Source organism: Schistocerca piceifrons, chromosome 5, assembly GCF_021461385.2.
Source record: "Schistocerca piceifrons isolate TAMUIC-IGC-003096 chromosome 5, iqSchPice1.1, whole genome shotgun sequence".
Taxonomy (NCBI): Eukaryota; Metazoa; Arthropoda; class Insecta; order Orthoptera; family Acrididae; genus Schistocerca; species Schistocerca piceifrons.
Window position 1 is genome coordinate 501074926 of NC_060142.1, and position 20051 is coordinate 501094976.

Genomic DNA, 20051 nt, shown 5'->3' on the forward strand with positions numbered 1-20051 from the left:
ATTCATTCTGTAATCTCATAAAACTAACAGCTGTGTCACTAATTTACTGCCAGATGATAAACTGAAGCAGTTGCAATGCCAAAATGTTATTTTAGTTCATGAAATTGGAGATGCAACTCCAGTAGTCAGTGGAATTAAACAGAATGTTAAAATATTGTGACAAGGTGACACGTTACTAGTAATAATATCCTGAACCTGTGACCCTCATATTTTAACTGTATCTGTGTTGAGTACAGTAAACGGTTGTCAAAGGAGGGTGAAGAATGTAGCATTGCAAATAAGTGGTTGACATTGATGACAAAAAGAAGTGAGACTGAAGCCCAATGTTGTTGCCCAAGTAACTCCATTCAAATTACATTGAAACAAAGAGACTGCTAAGCCCCCCATTCAACAGTCAGATCAACAACAAGTGTGTGACATGCCTTCACTCTATGCAGAGAAGTCTGTAGTTTAATCCATGACACTGTTGCAGAGTTGATAGTGTGGAGCTTTGTGTCACCTTACTGCAGGGCAAATAGCTGCTATGTCAATTGCCTCTCTGGCCAAAATTCCATTCTGCTGCCTAAGAGAAGGGCTACTGCAAAAGCAAGCACTAAGGATCTCACCAATATGAACATGTAACTTATAAAATAAGAATCACAAAATAGTAGTAGCAAAACTGTTATTCATTGAGCTTCAGAAAAACAGGTGAGTGTCTTGTGCAATGATGAACTGTATCATGCTGTGGCCCCCTGTTAGCCATATTTGCCCCTAGTGAATGTGTATGTGTGTGTGGTGGCAGAGGGGGGGGGGGGGGGGGGAGAGATTATTACGTGTGAGAATGAACTATTGTGAATGTGGAATTTTGTAATTTTGCTGTTTTTTCATTGGCTTCAGTTCCTCAGGTCAGGAATACTGCAAATGGCAATGGTAGGGCAATAGTCTTGTACTCCTGCTGCAAAAACAATTATGAACTAGTCTTTCCCATTTTAAAGATTGTGATGCGCCTATTTATTTAACAAAAGCCATAACTGAACAGTCTGACTAAATCTAATTAAAACAAACCAAATGGTCAGCCCAAGGTCATGATTCATTACCTTTAAGTGTCTTTCATTTATTCATCATGTCCTACAACTCACCAAGAAGGGAGAACATTCAGGGCATGCATTGTGTCTTGGTACCCACTAATAAAAAATAAGTGAATCACAGTAGTGTATTAACACTAAACTGTCACAATACCACTTACTGTTATTCATGCTTATGTCAGCAAATTTAACAAAATAAATTAGAATGAAAGGTGCTATTTTCTTAAGAAATTGCTACCTCCTCAGTTATACTAATTACCTGCTTTTTATCTCTTATTGGAAGCTTAATATTTCCCGGATTGCACTGGTATTTTACAAAGAATATAGATACCCATATTTGCAAAGAGAGTCCTGTTTACTGAACATTACTACTTATCATGCAGGGTTTTGCTGATTGTCATGTAGCTAGTAGAACTTTTCAATCCTTGAATTTAGATATTCAGATAATTGGTAAAAAGAGTTTCTAATGGGGTACGTTGTTAATTTTCTTTTGAACTGCTAGAGAATTGCAGGTTTTGTTAGATGAGATCTTGTTTCATACCTTTGCAGCAGACTACATAGTTCCATATAAGAGATTGCAAAGTCCACATGAAAATTTTTGCTGTGTCTATGTTTAGATCATAGTTCACCTGAAACTGAATTTTACCGTTAGGAACAGAAACCATTTAGGAATAGATATGTTGATGTGGGTATAAGAATTCCAAGAGTCTTAAAAAGGCTTCTTCATGATGTACAGTTTTTTTTCTGTACAAACACTTTTATTTCCTTATTCTGAATCTGTGCTCAGACTTAATCTGAGTGTTACAGTACCGATTAACATGGCGACTGGAAATCACCAAAGTTAATGGAGAAAAAGTTTGCTATGTTCAGGGGAATGAAAATAAAGATCTCCAGACATCTACTTCTGTAGAGTTCAAAAAATTCGAAGTACAATACAGGCTGTGGGAGTGCAAAAGACATATGTACATCATACTGATTCAGTCACAAACCTGAGTAGGTTAATTTTTGTGAGTATCCTGTCAGAGGATTTGTTGATCAAGAAAAAATATTTGACAATGTAAAGTGGTGCAAGATATTCAAAATCCTAAGAAATGTAAGTATGCCCTTGAGGGAAAGACAGGTAATATGCAGTAGGACAGGAAAAGAAAAAGATGTGAGGCAGAGTTGCAGACTTTTTCCACTACTTTTCAAGCAGTATATTGAAAAAGTAATAATGGAAGTAAAATGAAGTTTCAGAAGAAGATTTAAAATTCAGGGTGAAAGTATAGCAATGACAGGATTTTCTGATGAGAATGTTATCCTATTTGATAAAGAGGAAGATTCACAGGACCTATTGAATGGAGTTAACACTACTGAGCACACATAATGAAATTAGAATAAACCAGGAAAGACAAAAGTATTGAAGACTACCACAAATGAGATTAGCAACAACCTTAACATCAAAACTGGAGACTACAAAGTAGATGAAGAGAACAAATTCAACTAACTTGAAAGAAAATAATGCCTCAAGGCTGAAGGAAGTAGGACGTCAAGCGTAGGCCTTAATCTGAGAAATCTATTATTAGAAGCTTATGTATAGAGCACAAAATTGAACAGAAATGAATCATGGACTCTGGAGTAACTGAAAAATAAGGAAGCATTTAAGATATATATATAAAGATTTATAAGGATGCTGAAAATTAACTGGAGTAATAAGATAAAAAAATTAGAAAGTTCTCTGTAGAATTGCTTTTGACCAAAAAGCCTTTTTCTGAATAAGACAAAACACACACACACCATTCATGCAAACAACTCACCCACACATGACCACTGTTTCTGGCTGCTGAGGCCAGACTGTGAGCAACTGCACATGATAGAAGAAGCAATCTGGCTGGTGGAGGTGAGGAGAGTACTGAGGTGAGGAAGAGGAGGGAAAGCAGGATAAGAGTGGGGGATGGCAAATTGTTGCTTGTGGGAGTATACAGGGACATGGTAGGTAAGAGGGTAGGGCAGTTAGGTGCAGTTGAGAGGTTAGACAGGGGGTGGGGGGAAGCAAAAATGTAGAGAGGTAAAGGACTGTGGACTGAGGGTGCATTGGTGGAATAGCAGAAGCCTTTGCAGTGCTGGAGTGGTGACAGGGAAGGGGATAGATAGGTGAAAGACAGTGACAAATGAAGACTGAGGCCTGGCAGCGTACAGGAACGTAGGGTATATTGCAGAGAGAGTTCCCACATGTGCAGTTCAGTAAAGCTACTATTGCCAGGAAGGATCCAGATGGCACAGGTTGTGAAGCAGTAATTGAAATGAAGAACACTGTGTTGAACAGTGCACTCAACAACTGGGTGGTCCAGTTGTTTCTTGGCCACTGTTTGTCTGGGGCCTTTCATGTGGATAGGCAGCTTGTTGGTTGTTATGCCCATGTAGATTGCAGCTTAGCATGTAGATCACTGGACTGGTTTCACAGGTAGCCCTGCCTTTGATGGGATAGGTGATGCTTGTGACCAAAGTAAGTGGAGTTGGGATGATGTATTGGACAGGTCTCGGATCTCTGTCTATTAAAGGGAAGTGAGCCATGAGACAAGGGGTTGGGAACAGGAATTGTGTAGTTGCTCGCAGTCTGACCTCGGCAGCCAGAGACTGCTTTCATGGTGTGTGTGTGTGTGTGTGTGTGTGTGTGTGTGTGTGTGTGTGTGTGTGTGTGTCTGCAATTCAACATCTTCACTGTATGATGAGTATAAATATATCCTATTCATAATATTATCATTATTTCATCCTGAATTTTCCATTCTTTAGCTAGAAGAATAAATAGGATGATAGTACGTGTATTAAAACACCAGTAAATAACTTCCACGGCACTAAAGAGAATCATAGAAGGCAAAAATGATAAGGCAAGACTAAAATTAGAACATATACAAGTAATTATGGACATTAGGTATAAAGATTACTCTTAGATGATGGGTTTGGTACAGGAGAAGAAATCACCCTTCCCATTGCTCTCACTCTAATGCTGGGCAGTTCTGGTACTGCAGTGCTACAGTCAACTGGATTTGCCAATAATGCTTCAACTGTATATCAGTTCTGAATTTAAGTGTACTGTTTTCAGATAATTTATGTAAAAACACTGATTTGGAAACAAATGTGCCTGTTTATTTTTGAAATAACACATGCAATATAACTCACCCAATGTCCATCCCAGATGTTGTGCCAGATGGCAGGACCAAAACTGCGGGCTGGGTTCATGCTGCCTCCAGTGTAATGGCCCTGCAAAGTTTGCAGCCAGCAGATGCATCATGGAAATACTTACAGAAGCACCAAAAGAACCAATAAAGACTGTAGCTACTATAATACTGTAAAGCTTGTGTAGAGAAGAGACAGAAATGCTTCCTGGGCTTACGCAGAACATAGTTAATAAGGTTGCACAATTATTAAGACAGTGGAGTCATGTACAAAAGGAGCAAGATACAAATTTCTAATCGGCTATCGTGATTTACATTCTTCCAAGAATGCCATTTTCTCTGCCATTGTTTTCGAGTAAAGCAGATTTCAAATGTTCATTGACATCACTGTAACTGTGACATTAAACTCTAATATTCATTTTTTCTCTTATGTGATTGTGCATATGGTGCTAAGTGAAGTGTCAAACACAGATCATGAATGTAACAGAAATATTTGTTCATGGAGTTTACTGAGAAATAATTGTTCTCAAACCTCTTCCCACCTTTTAACATTGAAGCATAGTCAAAACAAAGTTTATATGCAATTACACATACAGTATGGATATAAGTGGGGAGTTAATAACTTCTTGGAGACTGAATACAAATTCTGTATATTAAATCTGAACCATTTTCAGTTAAAGAAATAAAAATTTATATGATAGTTGGCCAACATCAGTTCACCAAAAGCTTTAAAGAACTCAGAATAAATTTTAACTGTCATCAAGAAATACATGGGTCTGGGGAGAGGGTATAATGAGTTCTACTGTGTAGAAACCCCTCCTATCTATGAAGAGTACATTATGTTGCCAAATATTTTCGAACAATTGCTCTGTGTAATGTCTGATTATGCATTAGTGAATAAGTAAGTATTATTACAATGCGTCAGCACAGTAGGCATACCATGAAGAAAGAAATCACAGCACCAAAAAATAATTAATGTAGAATAATGAAATATCAGGAATACATTTGTCTATGTAACATATTTAAGTGATTAACATTACAAGATGACAGGTTAATGTAAGTGTGAGACAAGCCATTGCACATGTGAAATGCCTGTACATTAGTAACTGGTGTAACTGCCAGAATGTATTGTGCAAGCAAGCAACTGTGAATACATTGTGTTGTACATGTGCCAAATGTCAGTTTGTAGGATGGAGTTCCATGCCTATTGCACTTAGTCAGTCACTACAGGAGTGATTAATGCTGTGTGTGGATGATGCCGGAGCTGTCATCCGATGATGTCCCATAAGTACTCAATTGGAAACAAATTTGGTGATTGAGCAGGCTAAGGAACATGTCGGCACACTGTAGAGCATGTTGGGTTACAACAGCAGTATGTGGGGAGCTTAATCCTGTTGGAAAATACCCCTGGAATGCTGTTCACGAATGGCAGCACAACAGGTCAAATCCCCAAACTGACATACAAGTTTGCAGTCAGGGCGTGAGAGTGCTGCTGCTGTCATACAAAATCGCATCCCAGACCATAATTCCAGGTGTAGGTTCAGAGTGTCCAGCACGCAGAAAGGTTGGTTGCAGGCTGTCAACTAGCCTCCTCCTAACTAACATATGGACATCACTGGTACCAAGGCAGAACCAGCTTTCACTGGGAAACACAACAGACTTTTGCTATGCCCTCCAGTGAGCTCTCACTTGATGCCACTGAAGTCGCAAAGGGCAGTAGTTTGGGGTCAGTGGAATCCACACTACTGGTCATCTGGCTCGAAGCTGTCCTTTAAGTAACCAATTTATAACAGTTCATTGTGTCACTGTAGTGCCAACTGCTACTCATATTGCTACTGTTTATGCAGTACGATGCACTAGAGCCATAAGCTGAACATGATGGTTTTCCCTCTTGGTAGTTCCACATGGCCATACAGAGCACAGTCTGCTTGCAATCGTACATTCTCGTGGCCACCATTGGTGCCAATCACATACAGTGGTTATATTCCTTTCAACTCTTTCTGCAATATCACAGAAGGAACATCCAGCTTTTTGTAGCCCTATGACATGTCCTCATTTAAACTAAATGAGGTGTTGATACTGGTGGCTTTGTCATTCTTGACTAACATCAACTCACCACGTCCAATCTCAAAGATAACTAATACTCATGACTATTACATTGTGTATTTAAAGGAAACTTGATTTGCATCTTAACAGTGGTACCACTAGCGCCACTCTTACGCGACTGGTATGAAACTAGAATAAACATCATCACTCAGATGTAGAAGCAGGCCTGCCAGCTTTCAATTATGTTGCACAATCCTTGGTGGTGTAATTTTTTTATCTCAATGTATTTTCATTGGTTAAGTGTTAATGGAGAATTGGGCATGACAGTAGGAGCCTTCAAGTTAAGCCCTCTGTTAGAGAGATTGTACAGGAGATATGTGTGCCAAACCATACCTAATGGGATACAGTCACAGACTAGTGGCAGGTAGCCCATGTGATATCAATGAGTTGATGCTGTATTGAGGCCTAGTCCTCTAAGGTAAGGTTGAGAGCTCCATGCTTTTGGTAAGGATTTGACAACAACTTCAGGACCACAGGCTGCATTTAAGATGTGTTTGAGTGTAAATAATTTTATACTTTGTGTGTCTTCATATCAAACAGATGAACAAGACCTACTCACCTTCTCCCACTTCCTGCAATAGAAGCACTTCTTTGCCACCAATCCCTCCAACTGAAACCACCCTAATTCCAACATTAAACCCTGCCTCTTCCAGTTCATAAGACCATCCAATCGTGATCCTCCTGGCTCCCCCCGTTCCACCTAACCAACCGCTGGTCACCTTCCAGGAATTCTTTACCTCCAACTTAGCCTCACTATCCTTCCCCAGGTCCCTTCCTGAGAACACCAACCTTTCAGTGGAAGGAAGAACAGCTGTACACTACCTCAAAACAAACCCTGACCTAATCATCTTACCTGCAGAAAAAGGTTCTACAGCTGTTGATATGAATCACAGTGACTACCTGGCAGATGGTCTCTGCTAGTTAGCTGGTGGAGGAGTCAGACAATTGGCAGAGGCCTTCTGCCAGGTAGTCATTGTGATTCATAACAACAGTGGTGGAACCTTTGTCTGCAGGTAGGATGATTAGGTCAGGATTTATTTTGAAATTGTGTAATTCCAACACTGAACTCTGCCTCCTCCAGTTCATATGACCATCCAACTGTGATTCTCCCCTCCTCCCATCTAACCAACATCTATATAAACAAATCTGCTGCTCAGCCATGGGCACCAACATGGCATGTTCCTATGCTAACCTTTTAAGGCCATCTAGAGGAGACCTTCCTCCTTCCTGACCTCCCTAAACACCAAACCCATAGTCTGGTTCTGTTTCATGGTTGATATCTTCATGATCTGGTCCCAGGGCCAAGACACCCTATCTTATTCCATCGCAACCTCAACACCTTCTCCCCCATCTGCTTCACATGGTCCTCGATTACCCAGCATGCCACCTTCCTAGACGATGACCTCCTCCTCTCTGATTGCTCCATCCACACTTCTGTCTACATTATACTGACCAACCACCAACAGTACCCAAATATTGATAGCTATCATCCCTTGCACACCAAAAAATCCCTCCCATATAATTTGGCCACCTGGGGCAGTATGTCTGCAGTGACAGAAACTTCCTTTTCAGTATACTGAGGGTCTTACCATGACCTTCACAGATAGCCACAACCCCCAAACCTAGTCTGCAAACAGATCTTCCATGCCATTTCCCCTCACACCCCCAGTCCTCCCACTACCCCCAAGAACCAGTCACAAAGGAGTGTCCCCTTCACCACCCAGTACCACCACAGACTGGAACAACTGAACCACATCCTTCACCAGACTTTGATCACCTATTGTCGTGCCCTGAAATGAGGGACTTCCTACCGAAGATCCTTCCCACCCCTCCTAAAGTGGTGTTCCATCACCCACCCAACCTCCACAACTTCCTAGTCCATTTCTATGCCACTACCAATCCAAACCCCTTGCCTCAAGTATAATATCCCTGTGGAAGACCCAGATGCAAAACCCGCTAGATCCACCCACCCAGCACTTCCCATTTCAGTCCTGTCACAGATTCATCCTACCCCATCAGGGCCTGTGCCTCTGTGAAAGCAGCCATGTCATTTACCAGCTCTGCTCCAATCATTGCACACCTTTTTGTATTGGTATGACTACCGACCTAACTGGGGCCAAGAACACAGTAGACCACCCTGTGGCACAACATGCAACTGAACATAACACACTTGATTCCAATGGCTGCTTCACTACCTGAGCCATCTGGATCTTTAATTCCACCACCAGCTTTTCTGAACTGCACAGATGGGAGTTATCCTTACGATAAATTATCCACTCCCTTAATTATCCCGGCATCGGCCTACAGTTATGTATTGTCCCCACACCCTCCAGCCAGCAATTTCCATCCCATCTATCCATCATCTTGTTGCCATTTTCATGTCCCACCCAGTTTATTTGCAGTTCTTGGCCAATGCATCTACATGCTTTCCTTACTTCTCTCCTTTTTTGCTCTTTTTTTCCTCACCTCCTTGCCCGACGACCTCCTGACACTGCACCTGTTGATAGTGTAGTCCCTGGACACTCCACCAGATAGTGTTCATCCCTCTCCCCACCCTTACACTACTATCCCTTCCTGTTCCTCGCCCCATCCAGATTGCTGCTTGCATACCATGTGATTGTTGCGTTTCAGCCCAAGATGCTGGTGTTGGCAGCCGTGTGTGTGTGTGTGTGTGTGTGTGTGATTAACAAGAAAGTTGGTTCAGTCACTATAGACTATGTATGAGTTTCATAGGTCCTGAAAAGAAATTGAAAATAAATACTTTTTCTTCTTTTTTCACTGTATGTCCAGATAATGTCAGGGTCTGTTCATGATGGGCAATCAGTGTCACACTAGCTGGTAAATATTTCAATTTCTATTCTGTTACAAATAATTTTATTACCCGAAACAATGGTTACCCTTTCTGGCAGATTAAAACTATGTTCTGGTTCTGGGCTCAATATTAAACCCTGGCTTTCAAGAACAGTGGTCTTACCTACTTAAACAATCCTGCTCACAGCTGTGAAGACAGGTAGTAAGTTGTGCCTGGGGAGCTTGGTTGGTAAGAGCATTGTCGACAAAATGCAAGGCTCCAGGTTGAAATTGCTGCCTAGCATACAGTTTTAATCTGCCAAAAAATTCAAAATACAGCACACTGCAGAATGAAAAATTCATTCTAGAAATGACCCCTAGGCTGTGGATAAACCATGATATCATTTCCAGCCAAGTTTCCAGTAGAGCTTCTGTGCCTATAAATATACTCCACAACCTGCTATTCAGTGTGTGGCAGACATAAGGGACTTAGTACTATTTTAGTGTTTTCTTTCCTCTTCCACTCACATATTGAGTGAAGGGAGAATGATTGTTTGTATACCCATGTATAGCTATAATCTTTCTTATCTTATTCTAATGATTAAAGTTATTCAAGAGGGTTTAGTAGAAACAACATTGCATTTCTTTCTCAGTGAAGAGTGAAGTTCGCAAAGTAGGAGAGAGGTATTGTTAGAATTGAAGCAGTGAGACTGAATCATGAGTCATTCCTGGATAACTTAGCCATTGCCTATGAAAGGTAAGGGTCCAGATTCAAAGCCCATTTTGGCACACAGTTTTCATCTCAAAGGACATTTCAGAAGACTGCACATCTTACTGTAGAGTGAAAGACTATTTCTGAAAATAGTTATATAATTCGAGGAAATTTGTGTGTTCTACCTGAATGTGAATCATGTAAAGTTTCTTCTGTGTGTTTTTGTATTTTAAGTGTTTGTGTTCTGTTTTTCTTGGGAGGGAACCAGCCAGGCATTTGTGTATAAAAGTTTAGAAACTCATTATAAATAACACTCAGGGTAGCCAGTGTGCCAAACCATTGGTAGTAGGGGAAGACAGATAGTAAGAAACTGTGCCATCTCCCAAATTGATCTGCATCTGTAGAGTCAGAGCCTGTAAGGATCAGTTACAAGGTAAGGAATTGTGCCTTAATTTACACAACCATGTATGACAGCATCCCATGTAAAATATGAGATTCTGAAATTGTGAATAAACTCTACAGATTTTCATATTTACTCTAATATTTTCTTACCCTTCTGGATTTATATTCACCATCATTGAAAATGTAAATCTTTCTTACCATACTCTAGTATGTATTTAAAACTCCCAAAATGAGCTAAGTCAAGACCTATCACTACTGGCCAGTATTTTTACTGTAACTGTGTACCCTTCTTATCAACAATTTGGGAGTGTACATAACACAGGCCACCACTTACAATGGTCAGTACTGCACAGGAGCAAGGAGCAAGAAGTACCACACCCTCATTGTGAAATGGTGCATGACATATGGAAAAATTGCTGTTAACCAATGCATTTTCCATAATGTACATTACTGGGGAGGGGAGAACTTTATGAACACCCAAAAAAAGGAAAGAAAAAAAACTTAGTTGTCATTGACTTATATTACCATACAGTTTTAAAGATGTTCTGATGTGCAAGTAGGCTGCAGAACCTGAAAATATTTTTAGCAATATGAACACATTTTCCATAATGTGTGTTACCAAGCTCGAGGTACTTTTATGACCACCACAAAAAATTTTAAAAATGCAAATTTCATTACTTTTTTGTTGATTTTTATTCACAATATACATTTTAAAGAGAGACTGATGTGTAAGTAAGGCTCTGAATTGGAAAATATTGAATATGGCATTTGCCGTGGAAAGTGACATTTACTACAAAGACTTAAATTTTTGGGTTATGTTTAATTAAAAATTTTAAAGCATTTATGGAATCTGGTAGAAGAATTCAATTAAAACAACACATACTGATCTCAAAACTGTAAAATATAGAGTAACAGACTAGATTACAATATTTTCAAAAGATGGGCATGAAGTATCCCCCTACCACCCCCATCCCCTTGGAATTGCTATGGTTAAACCTAGTGGACAGACTAAATTGGAATGCTAATTACACTGGTTGCAACAAATAGAGAAAAATCTCAAATAAATGGACAACAAAAAAGTTATGTTTTAAATGTGATGAAACAAGAATAAGTGAGGAACACAGGATACTGTGTGGGTAAAGTAGGGAGATACAGTTGGTGGCAAATAAATCCTGTAACAAGCAGTAGAAGTTAACTTTATGTCGCTACATAGCTCTTTTAAGTACAAGTATCTGCAAATTTGTTTTGAAGAACATGGAGTGTCTGAAACCTGTATGGTCAAAATTACACAGGTGACCGAGGATCATAGACTGACAGTTGTGAGATAAGCAGCCAGGAGTTGAAATGAATGTTTCAGATGGCCTAAGTCTTGAATGACCATTGTGTACAAGGAAAGTGTTTGTGAATTGCTAATGATTAACCACAAACAAGTGCCCACCATATTGAAGTTGGTAGTGTTATCTTGAAAAACGATACTCAGTTGTCTGTGCTGTGTCCACAGAGGAGTTTACCATAGTTTACAATTCGTGGTCAACAATCAGTATGCCGGGAAAACTTTAAACATCACATCTAATTAGAAGATATGTATCACTATGGACAGAAACTTCCAAGAAACTGGATTTCTCTAGCCACTGAGAGCTGTCCAAGATTCTCACCAAAAGAATTGTTCACACAGTAAAATCTGAGGAAATGCTGTTCGATCACATACGAGAAGATTCAGCAATAAGCACTAACCAGCTTTTCTGTGAAATTTCTATTACAAACAAAAAGCTGTTGGAGAATACAGGTGCACCAGCAATTACACCACTCTCATAAACAACTTCTGCAAGTAATGAGGCCAAGTGGTTTTGAATCCAGAGTTTAGTTTTGTCAATGGAACATGGTGTAATGTATACACTACAGTTTGCAGTTGTCATTATGAACAGTTACTATGAGTTTAAGTTTGTACAAAAAGTCTGCAACCGACAAGCACCCAGGTAACATCTCTATTTCACATTGTGTTAGAGTCTCGGTCAGGCAAACGAACATGCAATAACTATGCCAGCTAATGGGAAAGTCTATGACAGGCTAGCATTCTGATAACATAACTATGTTGATTACAATACTAAGTGATTTATCAAAACCATAACAAATCATGTGAAAATCTTTGCTCTGACATTGTATGTGTACCTTCTATGTATCACATCTGTAACCTCAAAATGTTAATGCTTGACTACTGTTATTTATTGGACAGTGTAATTAATTTTGTTGACCATACAGCAAGTTATATAGTGTGCACAATTGACTGGGCAATTTTGTCACTGTTTTTATTATCCTACTGTGAAGTTCAACAAACTGTGACTGTGATTGATGGTTGAATTAGTTCCCATCTGAATATGCTTACAAAGGAAGAGACGCATGCCTTTTTTTACCTGTATAAACTGTGATGTGTAAACTGGAACTGGTTATCAATAACACTACAGTCATAGTGTGAATAACGTGGGAGGAGTCACTTTTAAAATTAATCTGTTGTGTGGTCTACATCATTTGGCACTATCCTTTAGAAAATCAGTTTCCAGAATATTATTTCAGAACATCAAGATACGAGACTTGGAGATATTTGGAACAGAGGGCATTAACAGGTAAGGAATACATCACACAGCTCAGAGACAGACCTTCAGAAAAGGCTTCCTAACACTTCAGTTGATATTAGATGTTAACAAAGTCTTCTTTTTCATAAATGTTTTTCTGCTATAGCCAATCTGCATTTTCTATCTTCTCTACTTTGGCCATTATCAGTTATTTAACTGTCCAAAAACTTATTTACTACTTTAAGTGTCTGATTTCTTAATCTAATTCCTTCAGTGCCATCTAATTTAATTTGACTATATTCCATTACCCTTGTTTTACTTTAGTCAATGTTCATCTTATAGCCTCTTTTCAAGACACTATCAATTCCATTCAAATGCTCTACCAAGTATTTTGCTGTCTCTGACGGAATTACAATGTCACTGGCAAATCTCAAAGTATTTTTTTCTTTTCCTTGAAGTTTAATTATCTCTCCAAATTGTCATTGGTTTCTTTTACTGCTTGCTCAATGTACAGAATAAAATTGGGGATAATTTACAATACTGTCTCACTCCCTTCTCAACTACTGCTTCCCTCCCATGTCCTTCTACTCTTATAAGTGCAGTCTGGTTTCTGTAAAAGTCATAAACAACTTTTCGTTCCCTCTATTTTGCCCCTAGTGCCTTCAAAATTTCAAAGAGTGTATTCCCGTCAACATTATCAAAAGCTGTCTCTAAGACTGCATACTGCATACGGTATAAATGAATGTTTGCCTTTCCCTAGTCCATCTTCTAAGATAAGTTGTAGGATCAGTATTGCCTCTCATGCTCCTACATTTCTCTATAACCCAAATTAATCTTCCCTGAGGTGAGTTTCTGTCAATTTTTCCATTCTTACACAAACACCTCATGTCAGTATTTTGCAGTCATTACTTATTAAACCAATAGTTCAAACAATGGAAACTCCAGGTAGGAATATCAACAATGTAGGAAAAGACAGATTGCTACTCATTGTAAAGAAGACACATTAAGTTGCAGATGAGCACAATTAAAAGACATTTACATAAAGCTTTCAGCTGCAGCTGTCATCAGCAAAAGAGGAACACACATCATTCATACACACAAGCAAGCACACCTCATGCATACACGACGGCCAATTCCAGCATTCTGATTTGGAATGCAGCTATCATGTGGGATGCAAGAGCAATCTGGAGGGGGTGGGGAAAGGTTAATATTGTATAGGTGTATGATGGAATGTGCTGGGAATAGAATGCCAACAGGTGCCACGTCCGGAATTGGGGGGGCTGGGAGGTGGGGTGAAAAGAAGCAAAAAAGGAGAGGAGAGTGGAAAGATGGGCAGATACATTGGCATGTCCACACCTTACACTCCTTGCTATGGTGAACAGTAGGTGTGTGTGTGCCTCATAATCATAACACCATTGTGAAGTCTTCTGCACCTACACTACTTGATCGTATCACTCTCCAGGTGGCAGCTACAATGTCAGATTGTAGAGGTAGGTGTCCTACTCCTCTAAGGGCATAACAGCTAAAATCATTGATTTCCAGCACCTGTAGCCCCATCTGAGTCTTCTGCATGCTAAATTTCTGGTTATAAATTACTGCTACAGTGGACAGATCAAACCTATAACTACCTGAACAACTTTGAGCTTGAACTGTCTCCAGTTTGCATAGGATCTTCCATTGTATTTCTTCCAGTGGATGATACCTCAGTGCTGTTGAACCAAGCTGTTTATCCCAGCTGTTTTTGTGGCTTTTGTGCAATGTATGTAAACTGGTGTATGAAAGTTCCATCAGGTTTTAGGCATCCAGCTGGGAAATTATTATTATTTCATTTTCTTCTTCTTCTAATTCCTCATCCAAATTCTGTGTGAAAATGGAAAATGTTGCATGGGATAAATTAAAAGAACAGTGTATTGAACACCAATGACACATTTATCTTTCTCAGCTGAATTACTCTGTTGTGACTGAAGATTGTATACTGGCTACACCATAAATTATGACAACCATGTCCTGGTCAGACCCTCATCCTTTCCCAATTCGGTGGTCAAGGAAGCATTGGAAATATATGTCACAGACAACCTAGTCAATCAGGACAAGAACTCCCACTTACACAGTTTGTGAAATACTTTTGCTTCTCAATTTTGACTCTTACAGAAATTTGTGTTCTGAGCTTTTGCAGCTTTGTTCTTCAAAACTGCCATCAATTGTAACAGTGGCCAATTGGATTCACAATCATTGTAGGTTGTCAGTTTCTAGTGAGAAGCTCTATATTTGTTTTTAACGGAAGATAGTGAAATTTCAACTCTGATACATTTGTTATTAAACAGAATAAATTTTATCTTTGACTGTGTTGCCTGACACACATGGTTTCACAATATATAGTTATGCCACAGGTTCTGGATATCTCAAGTGACAAACAGGCACTAGTTTATACTCAGTGATCATTGTAAATCACCAGTTTGTCTTGACAATGGCTGGAAGGTTTTCGACCAAAATACTGGAAGATGAAGTAATGGCTTCCCATCTGAATGACCAGTACCTGATGGAACTCTCAATCCATTGGGAAAACTTCAATAACCATAGTATATTAACTTCTGAGTGGTTACTCACAGATGCCAAGGCATAGCTAGAAACCAGCAGACCTAGCTTCACGGGCGCTGCATCACCAGTTCCCCGGTTACGGCGGTCCCAGATGGCATGTGCAGTCATCACAAGCCCGGTGGCACCCATTGCCTCGATGCCGAAAGCCTGCGCCTCCGTACAGCCTTGCTTGGGCACTGTGGTGCAGTCACATGTTACAGACTCGGGCATCACAGCCTGCAGGCACAAAGTTTTTGCCATGACTGGAAGATTTTTCAAAATGTGTAGTATCATAAGTGGCTACAGGACAGTTGTCTGTGGTACAGGCTAAGACAGTGTGTTTCCACAACACTTTCACAACTTGATGTCTTTCTGGATGTTGGGCTTTCAGTCATGCTAATTTCTTTTTACCATTCATTGCACTAGTAGGCAATCTCCTCCAGATGTTCCTGGAGGTTATAACAAGACTACATCTGTGTAATTCTGGAGTATAGTAGAGGGCAGTACAGCTGTAACCAATCATACAACATGATACACTGTTTTGCTCTTATAATATTTTGTTACATTGATAATGCATATTTTTTATATGAGATTGTCAGTTTATTTCAATGTTTGAAGACCCGTATTTTTTGTCATGTTTAATAATTTCCTTTTATTATGATTATTTAGACTTAATGAAAGACAGAAATTATTTGATACAAACTATCCACATATATGTCATCTGTGTTGAAAAATTGATGTGAATGAGATTCTGTGATCTGTTGATATAATTCCTACACATCTTTCTTTTACATTTTTCTCTGGCTATTAGCAGGTACCAAAGAGTTGAATGTAAGCTGTGATGGAGAGAAGTCAACATGTAACTCATCTCTGATGCATCCTTGTGGGTTATATTGTTAACATTTCATGAAACGTGAAAAAATTGTTTGTAGTTATTTAAAAGTGAAAAATACATATGAAAGTGACTGGTGTTCCATTTTAAGGGAGTTATATTTATACCTGAAACTTGTCATTCTGAGAGCACAAATGATTATTGACAAGTGCTGGATGAATGAATTATGCCACAATATTGAGACCAAGAGGAAAAGTGAGATGATGAGCTTAAACACTTTCAAGACCCAAGAATCCTGTCAGCAAAATCATACCTCATTTATTTTCAGGGCAATGAGCAGCAACAACAACAACAACAACGTCAACAGTGACAATCAAAAAGATGAGTAGTATTTTCTACTGTTGACTTTTTGCAACGAGCAGTGCTAACAAATTATTTCTTGGATCCATGTCTTGTAATTGATCTTAATCAATTCTATGTCTGGTAATCACTGACTAAATTGTAACTGTTCTTTGTTATGTCAATTAATTACATAATATTTCAATTATAAGCAGGAGGGGTACCATTACAAGGTGCACAATAGGTTGTAAGTAACTGCTTCTTCCATAACTGGTAATGTTATCAGTACATGTGATATCTCAATCACAGAACTTGCAGCCTTTTCCCATCTATTTTGTTCTCATCTAGTACATGTAATAACAAAGAACACGGTCACAGTAGTGATTAAATATATTCCCTTGTTTGTTTTCAATTGAGATAGGTCAATATGACTCAGTTCAGTGGAAGATGGTTGACCGCAGTGAAGATGGTTGACCAGATGCTGAGAGTCTGGCGAGGTGCCTGCTGAGATAGAGGGAATGAATTTTGATTATAGCTGAAAGGCTAATGGTGTCAGTTCAAGTATTTAGCAATGATTATTGACCAAAGCCAATAACAATGAAAGACAAATATTTCAGGGAAACTTTGATTGTTAATTAACATTTCTGAATGTACCAGTACATGAAGATGTATGAAATGTTATTCAACATTTGGAGAGCACTCTCATCCAGGATATTCTAGCTTAGTTATTGCTCAGACATAATCTTGTCAACATTTTATGTTTAGGTGAGCTTTGTTCAATAGTAATGTATAAGGAAATGAGTAAAGCTAAGTGCATAGTCTTGTATTAAGTTACATGATATTTAATATAAAATATTTTTGAATTTTCTGTCATCAGCAAAGTTAAGGTTTTTTCTTATCTGCAGTACACACTCATGGTTAACCACTGAGCAGCCAAGAGTGCCCCGTGCTTGCACTCATCTGCAAATACAGCTCTGTAGCTGCAGCATTCATTTAAAATATTATAATGCATTGAATTAAAAAGTATGCACTCTCCTGTACCCTGCTATATTATTTATGAGGAGAAAGTTTAGCTCATCTATAAAGGAGACCACATGTAGAACACTAGTGTAACCTTTTCTTACATGCTGCTCAAGTGTTGGGATTCCCACCAGGTTAGATTAAAGGATGACACTGAAGCAATTCAGAGGCGAACCACTAGATTTGTTACAAGTAGGTTTGATCAGCACATGAATGTTATGGAGATGGTTTGTGAATTCAAATGGAGATTAATGGAGGAAAGACAACATTCTTTTTGCAAAACATTGTAGAGAAAGTATAGAGAACCGGCATTTGAAGCTACCTGCAGACTGATTCCACTGCCATCAGTGTACATTTTAGATAAGGAACATGAAGATAAGAAATGAGAAATTAGAGCTTCTACAGAGGCATATAGGTACTCATTTCTCCCGTGCTCTACCAGTGTATGGAAAGGAGAGGAAATGACTGGTAATGATACAAGGTGCATCCACCATGCACCATACAGTGGCATGCTGTATGTAGATATATATCTAGATGTAAATCTGAAATTATTCTGGGCCTCTTCAGTAGCAAAGCTGACAATCAGATCCAATGCTGGGTTAGATTAGGTATTTGTCCGACACTAAGTACCACTCATTTAGTTTTAGGATAAGTAGGTTGACAGGTTACGCATGAGCCAAAATGGTTCACTGCACACTAGGTATTTTTTACTAAGTGTATCAGATGCCACTTTGCAGATAAAATTTGTGTGACGAGTGTGCTGGATAGCTTTTTTTTTCTATCTAAGGACATCCTGAAAAGTGTTAAGAGCTGAAAATATGAGATGATTTTATTTTTCTTGAAACACGAAAATATACTGTTTTCAGGCATATTTTCCTGTGTAAAACTTAGTCTTCTACAACGATAACCAAAAGAGATGGCACAGTTGGAAGTTACTGTACTTGTATTAAGAAGAACCATAATTCAAAACTTCATCTGGCCACCAGGATTTATTTTTCTCTCAGTTTCACAAAATCACTCAGTGCAAATGCTAGAATGGTTCCTCTGAAAAGGACACAGCCCATTTCATTCCTCATGCTTCCTCAGCACTAGCTTGTGCTCCATTTCTAATGACCTCTGAGAGAACCATGTCAATTAACATGCCTCAGGTAGCAAGACTAATGAACTTTATTTATACTCATAAATTGAATACAACCAAACAGTTATTCTGATGTCGATCTGCCCTGCTTGGTTCCAATCCACCAATAGTCACTAATATTGCTCTAGGAGATTTCTTACAAGAGCAGTACCAGTGCAGCTGTATTGGTGAAGAGTGGTACAGCTCAAGGACGGTCCAGTAGCAGGGCTCCCAGTGGGGCAGAAGCTGATAGCCAGTCACAGCTAGTGTGGTTGCTGCAGACAATGCAGACAGATTAACTCTGTCTGCTGGCCATGGGTGCAATTTGCGTTATCCAGGAGTCATGGTGAGTTGCACACTGATAGACAGGCTGTGGGTGTGGCTGGCTTTGAGCCCACTGTGGAGATCTTGGACAAGGCAAGGAGTGAGCACTCAGACGTGGCTCAGAATAAATGACTGCAATGGAGCGAAGAGATCTTCAATTCAGCGACTAGCAAGATGTGTTCAGCATTTGGTCTGGGCAAATCCCAATGTGAACTATTGCTGACCAGTTGGGTGGCGTTGTTTATAGCTGACTGGTGGAAGAATATTGCTCTAATGAAGGGCTGGCATGTGACCTGTGTAAGAAGATTCAGTGCCCACAATGCAGTGCTAATTGCAGTGATTCTCTCACCATTAGCAGCAAAGTTGGCACCAGGCATTACCATGCTGGCTGAAAGAAATGTGGTTGACAACTTGGTAAGCTTATTTTTTTGTTTTCCTTCATCTCCTACAGTGGTGTCGCAAGTGATTGAAGAGGTGGGGGCCAACAGTACAAGCTTGTGTTGCTTGTAGGTGCGTTCCAGGTGAATACAGTACCCTCCCCCCTTAAGAAGAGGTGGTGAAATCAGCACAAAGGTAGTAAGGGTGTTGGCAGTAGGAAGAGTCTCAAGGCTGGTGAGTCATGGGCAGTGTCGGCAGATGTCTTTGGCCACTGGAAGGTGACTCTTGACCAGCAGCAGCTGCCTGCAATGCAACCATGCCAATAGGCCAGCAAGATGTCCAATGTGCCACTGATGCAACCCTCAGGAAACATCAACACTATTAGAGACCTGAGAAGCAACAGATGGGCAGGGCTGTTGTTAAGGTAGGCAAGCCGGCCACCATGAGTCGGTGACAGCAACGAGACTAGGTATCACCCAAGGGTTTGCATTGGAACTTCCATGAGCGTCCTACCATATGACCAGTAAAACAGACAGTGGAAAGAACTGGAAACAGGCAATGGTTTGACCAAGGGAAATATGACAGAAGGCAAAAAGGCAGAATGGCAGGAGGAAGTGACATAAAACATGAAACCGCAGAAATGGAGAATGCGATGGTGGCATCAA

General features: G+C 39.6%; 1 protein-coding gene across 1 annotated transcript in view; it reads right to left on the bottom strand.

Annotated features, from left to right (window-relative positions):
- The window catches only part of LOC124799111 (aquaporin-6-like), a 48201-nt gene that overhangs the window by 6436 nt on the left and 21714 nt on the right, over positions 1 to 20051 (bottom strand). Inside the window, exons 3-4 of the mRNA XM_047262648.1 lie at positions 15407 to 15613; positions 4224 to 4304 (exon numbers count right to left, since the gene is read on the bottom strand). Coding sequence (XP_047118604.1) covers positions 4224 to 4304; positions 15407 to 15613 — 288 coding nt within the window. The remainder of the gene's footprint in view (positions 1 to 4223; positions 4305 to 15406; positions 15614 to 20051) is intronic.